The 12900-nt window shown below is 52.8% G+C and overlaps 1 protein-coding gene across 1 annotated transcript in view; it reads right to left on the reverse strand.

Moving 5' to 3' along the window:
• Positions 1-1910: 1910 nt before the first annotated feature.
• ANKLE2 (ankyrin repeat and LEM domain containing 2) overlaps positions 1911-12900 on the reverse strand; it is a 41781-nt gene continuing 30791 nt past the window's right edge. The window contains exons 8-13 of the mRNA XM_045366235.2: positions 11802-11974; positions 10313-10419; positions 9242-9432; positions 5232-5826; positions 3448-3579; positions 1911-2225 (exon numbers count right to left, since the gene is read on the reverse strand). Of these exons, the coding sequence (XP_045222170.2) occupies positions 2024-2225; positions 3448-3579; positions 5232-5826; positions 9242-9432; positions 10313-10419; positions 11802-11974 (1400 nt within the window). The 3' untranslated portion in view covers positions 1911-2023. The remainder of the gene's footprint in view (positions 2226-3447; positions 3580-5231; positions 5827-9241; positions 9433-10312; positions 10420-11801; positions 11975-12900) is intronic.

A 12900-nucleotide genomic window follows, 5' to 3' on the forward strand; every position in this document is an offset into this window, starting at 1 on the left:
CGGGCGCCTTCCTCACAGCTGCCACCACGCTGAAGCAGGGCACTTTCCAACCAAAGCCACCACAGCAACTGTTAATGTCACCAAGGTTCCCACTGCCAAGAGCAACAAGAAAATCTGTGCTCCTTTAACGGACGCCAGAAAGTCTTTCGCAACTTAGTCCAGAAAGGGGCCTAAAACCAGCAAGCGAATCTGAGGGCGCCCAGGCTGACAGCCGTGCCACCAAAACAGTGCCGTGTGCCCGGGCACAGGTGAGGGATCTTTCCAGAAGCTTAGAATTATTACCACGTGGTTCTGAAGTAATGCATTTCATTAAGTGTTTTGTGAAGGACATAAAGCCCCCTGGGGGACACGAGAATGCCTTCGTTGGGTCTGGAATCGCCTCCCACAAACAAACGGAGAAACAGTCAAAGGCGGCCTAAGACCTGGGAAATCAGGAGCAGTGGCCTATATACAAAATCAGGGCCAAAATCTTTTACTTTCTATTTGAATTTACAACCATATACAGACAATATGGTAAGATTTTAGAGAAAACAGATCATCACTATGAATATCCATATTCTGATTTCTTTTGAGAACCAAGATGCCTTTTAAAATGCTGCTTAGAAGAGCACGTGTTGTCTGTCTGGTGTCTAGGTCTTGTCTGCTACAAAACAAACGAAGACACCCTGTGTAACAAAATCAGATTTTAACATTTAAATCTTGATTCCAATATTCCTCACCGATATCATCATATGAAAGAAATAAGCCTTTTTTTTTTTAAACAAAGTTTCAATTCAGAATTTTTACAAACAAAAACAATCTTGTATCTACTTATTATCACTATATTCTCAAAAAGCAAGTTCAGGAAATTTAAAAATGATTTTTATAAAAGGCACTGAAGTTAGCAAAAGCATTGGTGGGTTTTCATTTTGGATGAAACACTGGAAATGTTCACAGAGTAACAACTGTGTGAGCAGGTGCCCGTAACACCCAGGAAGAAACCGACCTCCAGTTAGTACCTCCTGAGCACCTAGGCAGCTCCTCACACATTCTGACCACAGACCTTCATTCAAGCCAAGGTGAAGGCTACAATCAACACGGCAAGGAACCCAAATGGGACTTAAACCTCTGAACGCAACACTCTTTATAAAGGAGATCCCCACTGAAATGAGTTCCAAAATAAAGGGTAACTTTATCGTATAATCATTTATGCTCAAAAAAGCCTCAGAATAAACTTCAAAACAGAACAATTACAGCTTGTATTACTGCTACACTGGCACCTGAACAAAGCAGGCAGTGAAGGCGCGCATGCTGAGGAAACAGGGAACACCTGGGCTCCACTGCTGCGGAGCTCTGCGTGGCTCCTGACACCGCTCCTACGGGCTGCAAGACTTCCCACAGAGAAAAGCTACTTTCATCTTCCGATCAGTAACTTAAATATTCCGAACAACCCAAATTACAACAGTTGCTGCGAGTCTGAGGCGCACTCCGGGCTCCCTGATCCCAGCCGTCCACCTCACTCTGTCTGAACCATGAGACCCACGAGCGAACTAACAGGGACTCTGCCAGCATCATGCCACCCCCTGCCCCAGCCCAGGAAAAGACAAGGCGGCAAACAATTCATCTTGGTGAGTGCAGGCAGCGCGGGGACATCAGTGCTCACACCTCCGCCAAGTCCTTCCTTGTCCACAGCGTTTGTTGGATGCTGTGGTGAGTACCTGGCTGCCTGCCTGCAACTGCCTCAGCACCCTTTCCTCTGCTACATTTCAGACCTAGAAATTGCCACCTAAAAAGTCCACCACTACCACATGGACATTTTCCAGAAAATTGGTATCTGAGTTTGCTTTCATTAACTTCTAACTTCCAAAATATCAGAAATCTAAGTTTTATATAAAACATTTAAATCTTCTAAAATTCTCACACCCTCAAAGTGAGGATTAATAATAATTTAATCAGAATATATTCCTTTGTGACAGTTTAGCAACAAACATATGATCTTTCCTTCTTTAAAACTGAAGAACCAACGGAGAGCCCAGTGCTAAGCCTACAGGGCGGCAAGCTCAGCCAGGCGCGCCATCCTGCGGAGCTGGTTCCCGTGCGCGGGGCTGTAGCGCCCAGGACTGCCCGGGCCCGGCTTTCCGGGGTTGCTCCCAGCTGCACTGTTTCTCCCCGGACTGTAGCTGTGAGGGCCACTGAGATCTGGCAGCCGAGACTTGAACTTTCCTTTCACCGCGGGACTGGGCCAACTGCGGAAAGCAAGAAAGAACTGTTAGCAGACGGGCAGGCCGGGAGATGAACAGCGAGAGAGTGGGAAAATAATGGCCCAGGACTCACGCACACGTGCCCGGGCAGAGAGGCACTGCTGAACCCTGGCACTGTGGGCACACACACCCGGGCAGAGAGGCACTGCTGAACCCTGGCACCGTGGGCACACACGCCCGGGCAGAGAGGCACTGCTGAACCCTGGCACCGTGGGCACACACGCTCAGGGGGAGGAGAGGCACTGCTGAACCCTGGCACCGTGGGCACACGCCCGGGCAGAGGAGAGGCACTGCTGAACCCTGGCACCGTGGGCACACATGCTCGGGGGAGGAGAGGCACTGCTGAACCCTGGCACCAAGGGCACACGCACCCGGGCAGAGGAGAGGCACTGCTGAACCGTGGCACCGTGGGCACACACGCCCGGGCAAAGGAGAGGCACTGCTGAACCCTGGCACCGTGGGCACACATGCCCAGGCAGAGAGGCACTGCTGAACCCTGGCACCGTGGGCACACACACCCGGGCAGAGGAGAGGCACTGCTGAACCCTGGCACCGCGGGCACACACGCCCGGGCAGAGGAGAGGCACTGCTGAACCCTGGCACCGCGGGCCCATGGGCCCGGGCAGAGGAGAGGCACTGCTGAACCCTGGCACCGCGGGCCCATGGGCCCGGGCGAAGAGGAGGAGGAGAGGCACTGCTGAACCCTGGCACCGCGGGCACACGTGCCCGGGCAGAGAGGCACTGCTGAACCCTGGCACCGTGAGCACACACGCTCAGGGTGAGGAGAGGCACTGCTGAACCCTGCCACCGTGGGCACACGCACCCGGGCAGAGAGGCACTGCTGAACCCTGGCACCGCGGGCACATGCGCCCGGGCGGAGAAGAGGCACTGCTAAACCCTGGCACCAACTGGGAGAGTCAAGCTCATGGGGGTTTCCAGGAGAATCCTGTGTGATCTGAGTAGAAACCCTGCTGCTTCCACCCCTCTAGCCCTCAGCTTGTCAGCAGCTGACCCGTTCGGCTTTTCCACCCAACTGGAGATCCGTCCTGTGTGCAGAGCCACAACACCCAAACCCACAGCCTGGCTGACGGGCCTGCCGGCGTTAGGAAGAGCCACTGATACTTCCGCATGAACTGGAACTGGACCCTGCAGAAGCCAGCTTCCAACAGCTGCCCTGCGGATAACAGGCTGTCTGGGGCCCATGTACCTCTGTCTGTCCGAGGGTGAGTAGCACAGGACAGCAGTCTTCCATCTGTGCACGGCTGGGAACTGATGGGGGTCGACATCTGCACACTCAAGAGCAGCCAAAACATCCTGATCGAGTTTTGACGGCTCCTCTCTAGAAACCACAATACAAGAAGCAAAAACATCTTTGGTAAAAACATGAAGACCTCTAAAATAGCACTACTTTTTTTTTTTTTTATTTTGAGACGGAGTCTCGCTCTGTTGCCCAGGCTGGAGTGCAGTGGCGCCATCTCGGCTCACTGCAAGCTCCGCCTCCCAGGTTTACACTATTCTCTGCCTCAGCCTCCCAAGTAATTGGGACTACAGGCGCCCGCCACCACCCCCGGCTAATTTTTTGTATTTTTAGTAGAGATAGAGTTTGGCCATCTTGGCCAGGCTTGTCTTGAACTCCTGACCTCATGATCCACCCACCACGGCCTCCTAAAGTGCTGGGATTACAGGCTTCAGCCACCGCGCCCGGCCTCCACCCACTGTTAAAATGCAGTTTTGCATATTTGCACCCTCAGTGCTCAGTACCAGAAGGTTAGGGACATTTATCCTGTTAGACTGAGACTGACCCCAAGATGGCTTTTCTTCCTAAAAGAATTTAATTCTTAGAAGAGATCATTCACACCAGTGGCAGGCACATCCCTAGCAAATAACAGCAAACACGAGGATCACCCACAGTCCAACCAGAAGAAGACCCAGAAAGAACGTCTAGAAGCTAGACTCGGAGACGGGAACTGAAAGCACATGGCGAGTCCACACGAAAGCTTGTGTGGGGGTCGGCGCGGTGGCTCCCGCCTGTAATCCCAGCACTTTGGAAGGCCAAGGCAGGTGGATCGCGGGGTCAGGAGTTCGAGACCAGCCTGGCCAACATGGTGAAACCCCGTCTCTACTAAAAATAGAAAAATCAGGCCGGGCGTGGTGGCTCAAGCCTGTAATCCCAGCACTTTGGGAGGCCAAGACGGGCGGATCACGAGGTCAGGAGATCGAGACCATCCTGGCTAACACAGTGAAACCCCGTCTCTACTAAAAATACAAAAAATTAGCCGGGCGAGGTGGCAGCGCCTGTAGTCCCAGCTACTCGGGAGGCTGAGCCAGGAGAATGGCGTGAACCCGGGAGGCGGAGCTTGCAGTGAGCCAAGATGCGGCCACTGCACTCCAGCCTGGGCGACAGAGCGAGACTCTGTCTCAAAAAAAAAAAAAAAAAAAAAAAGCCAGGCGCGGTGGCTCACGCCTGTAATCCCAGCACTTTGGGAGGCTGAGGTGGGTGGATCACAAGGTTAGGAGATCGAGACCACGGTGAAACCCCGTCTCTACTAAAAATACAAAAAATTAGCCGGGCGAGGTGGCGGCGCCTGTAGTCCCAGCTACTCGGGAGGCTGAGCCAGGAGAATGGCGTGAACCCAGGAGGCGGAGCTTGCAGTGATCCGAGATCGCGCCACTGCACTCCAGCCTGGGCGACAGAGCGAGACTCCGTCTCAAAAAAAATAAATAAAATAAAATAAAATAAAATAAAAAAAAGAAAAATCAGCCAGGCGCGGTGGCAGGCACCTGTAGTCCCAGCTACTCGGGAGGCTGAGGCAAGAGAATCACTTGAACCCAGGAGGTGGAGGTTACAGTGAACCGATATCACGCCACTGCACTCCAGCCTGGGCGACACAGCGAGACTCCATCTCAAAAACAGAAAGCAAGCAAGCGTGAGTGGGAAGGAACAGGTTTGGAAACAGCACCGCAGGCGTGCACAGGGCAACACAAGCCTACCCAAAAAGGAAAAGCCGCCTGGCCGGTTCCCTCGTGACCTCCAGCTGACCCTCGTGCCCGGGGCTGCTGGGACTCAAGGACATTTTAGCGATCCTGGCTGACATTTCGCTTTCCGTCCTCCTGCGGCCGGTCCCCAGTTGGTCTGCGGGAGGAGGAGGCTCTAACAAGTCTCTTTCTACTGCATCGATTCTTGAAGTCAGGATCTTATCTTTAGTTTTCGTATTTTCATCTGGTGTCTTAGAAACGCTACTTCCTACATTTTGCAAATTCAGTTTATCAAACTCAACAGTCAAATCCGAGACAGGTGGCAGATGGGCTTCCTCCCCACGGGGCGCCTTTGGTCTCTTGCCCACCAGGGTCCTGCTGTGACTCAGAGGATGGCAGAGCCCATTTCTGCTGCTGTGTGGACCGCCTGGCTCGGCGGCTTCTATGAGGTCTGCCTCCTGCTCCAAGGGGAAGATGCTGCACCTCGCGTATCCAAAAGCACCAACTGTGGGCGGGCTGTTATTTCGAGCTGCATTTTGCCGATTTTTTATTTCTTCCAAGCTCATGTCATCTTCATCTAGAAACGCCCTCACAGAAATGGAGTTGCTGCCTGTGAGGAGGACAAGGAGCACTTCAGTGACAGGAATGACAGGAAGCCATGGAGCTGCTCCGCTCCGTCCGTGACCAACCGCCATGACCCCAGCAACCACAACTCTTACATTCAAATCCTACTCATCAGATTTCACAATGGAAAACCACCCACACGACTCCCCGGGAAAGGGCAAACAGGACCCTGCAGATGCAATCAGGCTGCTGGGCCAGGCGCAGAAGCTCACACCTGCAATCCCGGCATTCTGGGAGGCCACGGCAGGGGGGTCGCCGGACCCCAGGAGTTCAAGACTGCCTGGGCAACATAGCGAAACCCCGTTCTCTATAGAAAAATTAGCTGCCATGGTGGCACTCACCTGTAGTCTCAGCTATTTGGGAGGCTCGAGTGGGAGGATCACTTGAGCCCAGGAGGTGGAGGCTGCAGTGGGCTGTGATGCCCCAGCCTGTGCCACAGAGTGAGACCCTACTTCAGGGAAGGAGGAAAAAAAAAGCTGCCAGGCTGACTTCTTTTCTTTCAAAGGAAGGGAAATGAAAGGCCAAGGGCCGCCCAGGTGATGGGTGAGATGACCGCCCTGCACCCCCAGCTGCCCTCCAGCCCTCACTCCAGCTCTGATCTACTGCAACCCCAGGGGCTCTGAGTGTCACAGAGCCCCACAGGATCCCAGAAGATTGTGCAGAACAACTCCATGAAGCAGCACTGCTGCGCTTTAGCTGTGAAGACAACATGGAAGAGCTCCTGGGCGCAGCCCTGTCCGACAGGCAACAGAAATGTCCCATTTGGTGTTCACGATGACGACCCTGGCCACAAGGGGGTCCAGAACACTTGAACTGTGGCTCGTGCTCCTTAGGAAATGAGTCAACTTTATGTAATAGTTATTAATTAAAATGTACATAGTCACAAGACAACACAGGAAGTGAGGCCACTTCATAGAAGGGAGTTCTGTGCCACCGTCAGCTACAGCACAGCAAGGTCAGATTTCAGTGCTTCCTGTATAACCACTGCACTGACTTCTCTCTAGTTCTATGGTTGAGAGTCACAGGTGACTTTCCAAGATTCATTGCTTCTTAGTTTAATGTATGTCAGTCATTTTCATTTTCTATCATTCCAGGGAGTTTGTTTTATAAATGAAGTGTCTTGTGGGCCAATGGCTCTATTCTGACCTTACACATTCACACTCACACACACACACACTCACACTCACACACTCACACACACTCTCACACACACACACTCTCACACACTCTCACACACACTCTCACTCTCACACACGCTCACACACACACTCTCACACACACTCTCTTTGACATGCACACTCACACACTCACACAGTTTAAACTGTATATCTGCTTTTTTAGCAGATTCAAATCTCTATTAGTAAATTTGTTTTTTTAAAAAATAGAGACGGAGTCTCACTATGTTGCTCAGGCTGCTTTCGAACTCCTGGGCTTCAGGAATCCACCCACCTCGGACTCCCAAAGTGCTGGGATTACAGGCGTGAGCCGCCGCACCTGGCCATCATTGATGTTTTTATGAATCACTTTTAGATTTTGTGTAGATAGGCTGGGCGCGGTGGCTCACGCCTGTAATCCCAGCACTTTGGGAGGCCGAGGCGGGCGGATCACAAGGTCAGGAGATCGAGACCACGGTGAAACCCCGTCTCTACTAAAAATTACAAAAAATTAGCCGGGCGCGGTTGTGGGCGCCTGTAGTCCCAGCTACTCGGGAGGCTGAGGCAGGAGAATGGCGTGAACCCGGGAGGCGGAGCTTGCAGTGAGCCGAGATCGCGCCACTGCACTCCAGCCTGGGCTGGGCGACAGAGCGAGACTCCGTCTCAAAAAAAAAAAAAAAAAAAATGATTTTGTGTAGATTAACCTCTTCCATCATGATCTTTCCATTCACTGTATCCGTGCTTTGGAAGCACTTTGCATCCCAGTGTCTGAAATGCACCGCGTGAAGCGCTTAGCGTCCCGGTGTCTGAAATGCACCGCGTGAAGCGCTTAGCATCCCGGTGTCTGAAATGCACCACGTGCGTCCCGGTGTCTGATATGCACCGCGTGAAGCGCTTAGCGTCCCGGTGTCTGAAATGCACCGCGTGAAGCGCTTAGCGTCCCGGTGTCTGAAATGCACCGCGTGAAGCGCTTAGCGTCCCGGTGTCTGAAATGCACCGCGTGAAGCGCTTTGCGTCCCGGTGTCTGAAATGCACCGCGTGAAGCACTTTGCGTCCTGGTGTCTGAAATGCACTGCGTGAAGCGCTTTGCGTCCCGGTGTCTGATATGCACCGCGTGAAGCGCTTTGCATCCCGGTGTCTGATATGCACCGGTATTCTGGTGTGCACTCCTCTTTGTCTTTTTCCTGAAAATATGCTAAATCTAAAATATCATAGTCTCAGCCAGTGGAGTTCAGCTATTATGAGTTTTGAAAAAATGGCACAGAATGAAACATATTAGATTTTGGGTAATGAAAAAACAAGCAGAAATAGCAATACTGGAAAAAACAAGCAGAAATAGCAATACTGCTGAAAGCGATGTCATTATTTTTCAAATATCCTCCCCAACACACACCCCATTTAACATTAACCTTCCCAGCACTCTGGGAGGCCGAGGTCAGGAGTTCAAGACCAGCCTGGTCAATATGGTGAAACCCTGTCTCTACTAGAACAAAATACGAAAATTAGCCGGGTGTGGTGGCAGGCGCCTATAGTCCCAGCTACTCAGGAGGCTGAAGCAGAAGAATCGCTTGAACCCAGGAGGTGAAGCTTGCAGTAAGCCAAGATTGTGCCACTGCACTCCAGCCTCAGTGACAAAGCAAGATTCCGTCTCAAAAAACATTAACCTAAATGAAAGTACCAGACAGACCTCTACATTAAAAACACCGACAGAAATGAGAAACAGATGTGTGTATCCTGTCAGACCCCGGCCACGGGGGGCCCGTCCCAGCTGCCACGGCCACGTCTGCACGTGCTTAGACCCCGGCCACAGGGGGACCCGTCCCAGCTGCCACGGCCACGTCTGCACGTGTTTAGACCCCGGCCACAGGGGGACCCGTCCCAGCTGCCACGGCCACGTCTGCACGTGTTTAGACCCCGGCCACGGGGGGCCCGTCCCAGCTGCCACGGCCACGTCTGCACGTGTTTAGACCCGGGCCACGGGGGGCCCGTCCCAGCTGCCACGGCCACGTCTGCACGTGTTTAGACCCCGGCCACGGGGGGCCCGTCCCAGCTGCCACGGCCACGTCTGCACGTGTTTAGACCCCGGCCACGGGGGGCCCGTCCCAGCTGCCACGGCCACGTCTGCACGTGTTTAGACCCCGGCCACGGGGGGCCCGTCCCAGCTGCCACGGCCACGTCTGCACGTGTTTAGACCCTGGCCACGGGGGGCCCGTCCCAGCTGCCACGGCCACGTCTGCAGGAGCTTACCAGACATGGTGGCTTTATCTCGGCAGGAGGCTTCCCTTTCTCCTGTTTCTTGTTGAGCCTTTTTGCCTATTTCCTGCTGTGTGAGATATTCTTCTAGTCTTTGCAGGCCTTCCTGGGAAGACAGATCAACAAAACAGCCCAGAAATTCCCAGTATTCAACCCAGGGATACCCCAGCTCATGAGCTAGCTCTCTGTAAGAAATAAAACACAATTAACCAGTTACGACAACAGAAAAAATACTCAGAACTACACAGAAAAAAGCCACTAAAGCTTCAAGTACCAGAGCAATGTCTGCAATCATGGCTATAATTTTACTTTATCCTTAACTGGCGGCTAAAATCACACTTCGCATTTTCTGAAACCGCACTCCTCCTCACACTTCGCATTTTCTGAAACCGCATTCCTCCTCACAGGGTAAGCAGGACCCGGCAGAGCTCTCATGAGCTGTGAACCGGCCGCGGGAAGGAAGGAGGCCTCAGCCCGACAGACCCTCACGCCAGCAACCCAGGTCACACAGTTCAGCTCCCACAGACGGACGTGTTCATGACCACGGAACAGCCCTGTGAACTTGCCCGTGGTTCTAGTCACGGCACACGAAAGCCTGGAGGTCCTTCTGGGTTCCACTTGTACACCTGACAACGGGCACGTATTTTGCAAAAATATTCTAAACAATACCACGAAGCTTTATTTGATTACAACACAACTTAGCTTTGTGGCTGTGCACGTCTTTTCCCCAAGGAATCCATACCATTATGCGGTACCTTCTATAAAATATTAAGGCTCCTTAGAAACATGTCCCAGAATCAATAAAGAACTCCAACTAGAAAAGGAAAGAAGGCACTGCAGACATCCCCCAGGTGTGGGATGGAACTGGCTTAAGCTAGAATTCTGCAACAACAACTGCAGCGTGTCCAACATCCACAAGGAATTAGACCTTCATGAAAAGAACCAAGTCTCCCAGTAAAGGCTTCCTGGCAATTGGTACTTAGAAGCTGTGATTTGATTTTCCGTCATTAATGAAAACACGACCAACTGCGTGCTCCACAGTGCCACGGCTCAGCCTTTCAGTACCTTCCCACTCTCTCAAAGCCTCTTTCTGGGTCTGATTTCTTGACGTGGTGAAGGAAGCCTGCTTTCTCTCGAGGTGGAGTTTTCCAGAGTTTGCGAAAATCTTCTGCCTATGAAGAAAAAAAAATGTATTGAGCCGTGCCAGGCACCACGCCCCTCATCTGGGGAAATCGCAGCAGCTGCCTGTCTCCTGACGCCCCTCCTTCTCTCCCCTTCACTAGCAGATCCCTGGGCCACATGCCCACCTGTGGCATGGCTGAGTGGCCGCATGGCTGCACTCTGACCTGGGGGAGGGGAGGCGATCTCCTTTCTTGCAGCCCCGTCTGGGCTGTGAGGTTCAGAACCAGGAGGGCCCGAGCGTGAGGCCTCACCCTGAGGACAGCAGACGGCTTGGAGCTGCCACACCGACACACATCTAACACTGCTCCCATCGCAGGAGAAGAAACCAGCGTTGATCTTTCTTAGTCACTCTTCCTAGGGCTTTATGCTTTATGGATCTGACCTAATCCTACCTGATACCACCTAATTTTGGAGCCATTTTTTTTTTCTTTTGAGACAGAGTCTCGCTCTGTTGCCCAGGCTGGAGGGCAGTGGTGTGATCTCGGCTCGCTGCAAGCTCCGCCTCCCGGGTTCCCACCATTCTCCTGCCTCAGCCTCCTGAGTAGCTGGGACCACAGGCGCCCACCACCATGCCTGGCTAACGTTTTGTATTTTTTTAGTAGAGACGGGGTTTCACCGTGTTAGCCAGGATGGTCTCCATCTCCTGACCTCGTGGTCTGCCCATCTCAGCCTCCCAAAGTGCTGGGATTACCAGGCGTGAGCCACCGCGCCCGGCCTGGAGCCATTTTCATCGTAACTTATTTAGAAAGTTTTCAGGACAGGATTATATGTACAAGTCAGTATGTGAAATATTTCAATAGGAGAAAGAATTGAATTGTCAATTATAAATAAAAAAACGTGTACAACCTTTGGCCCACCAACACCATCATCAAGGATTTCTCCGAACATCGGGGATGAACCCGGGGGCTGAGGCTTCCAGGAGAGGGACTGGCCTGGAGCATTTCGTCTGAGAGGAAGCCAGTGGGGGCTGCAGCCATGGGGAAACGTGGTCAGGTGGACGTGCAGATGGAGCTTTCCTAGTCACAATGGGCAGCCTCGCTACACCAGCAAGGTGCCCTGAGATGGGCCGTCGACACAGAAAGAACAGGGCGACGCGTGCACAGGACGCGGCTGGCCCAGGGAATATCTGCTTTGTTGAGACATGTGGCTCCCAGCACACCGGCCCTGGTGAGCAAGCCACAGAGCCAAGAACACACATTTCTCTGACCGGTGTTCTCACCACCACTCACTGGTGGACGGTTTGAGATGAGGACAGCCCTGGGCTCCACAGGACGTGGCCCCTGAGACTACGCACAGGCCAAGGCTGGAACACTCAGAACTGCAGCATAGGGACAGCCAGGCACAGCTTCCAGAAGCTTCGAGAGCAGCTCACCTTGGCCGGACTCAGGGGCCCCGCGAAGGCTCTCAGGGTCAGCACTGGGTCTCGGGGGCTGCCTCCATGGCGGCTGACGTGAGAGGCCTCAGCCGTCTGGTCTGGGGACCACAGCTCCCCAATGACTGGAGAAGAAGTGTCTTCTGCTCTCAGGAGAGGCACGTAGTAGTGACCTGAGGGAGGAGACAAGCACTGGCTGCAGGCTTCTGCCCCCTCCGCAGGTCAGGTCTGGTGATCAGCACGGGGGTCACACAAGCCCTTGCCAAGGCCTCTGCAAATGGATCCAACGGACAGGGCAGAGGCTGGTTTGCGCCAGAGCTCCCTTCACTTAATGCAAATGGATGCAATGGAAACAAAGTCACACGAGGTCTCAGAGCTCACTTCACTTAACCAGCCTCACTTTCCTCCACTGCTACAAGAAAGAAAAGAAAAGGAAGCCCCAGGTAGTTAAAGGACTGAGGGGTCAGACCTGAGTGAATAAGATTAGCACACAATAGGCGCTTAATACATTTTAAAAATAAGTTATATTTCATTCCAGCCAGGTGCGGTGGTTCACGCCTGTAATCCCACCACTTTGGGAGGCTGAGGTGCACGGATCACTTGAGGTCAGGAGTTCAAGACCAGCCTGGCCAACATGATGAAACCCCATCTCTACTAAAAATACAAAAATTAGCTGGGTGTGGTGGCACACGCCTACTCAGGAGGCTGAGACAAGAGAATCACTTGAACTCAGGAGGTGGAAGTTGCAGTGAGCCGAGATCACGCCACTACACACCAGCCTGAGCGACAGAGTGAGAATCTGTTTCAAAAAACAAAAAAAAAAAGTTTTATTTTATTCCTTCTCTCTTTTCCCCTCTTAGTTTCAGACAGTCTCACTCCGTCACCCAGGCAGGAGTGCTGTGGTATGATCATGGCTTACGCAGCCTCCAACTCCCAGGCTCAAGTGATCCTCCCACCTCATACTCTTGAGTGGCTGGGACAACAGGCGCCACCACACCTGGCTAATCTTTTACTTTTTGTAGAGATGGGGTCTTGCTCTGTTGCCCAGGCTGGTCTCGAATGCCTGGATGCAAGCGATCATCCCACCTCCACCTCCAAA

This window comes from Macaca fascicularis, chromosome 11 (assembly GCF_037993035.2).
Source record: "Macaca fascicularis isolate 582-1 chromosome 11, T2T-MFA8v1.1".
Lineage (NCBI taxonomy): Eukaryota > Metazoa > Chordata > Mammalia > Primates > Cercopithecidae > Macaca > Macaca fascicularis.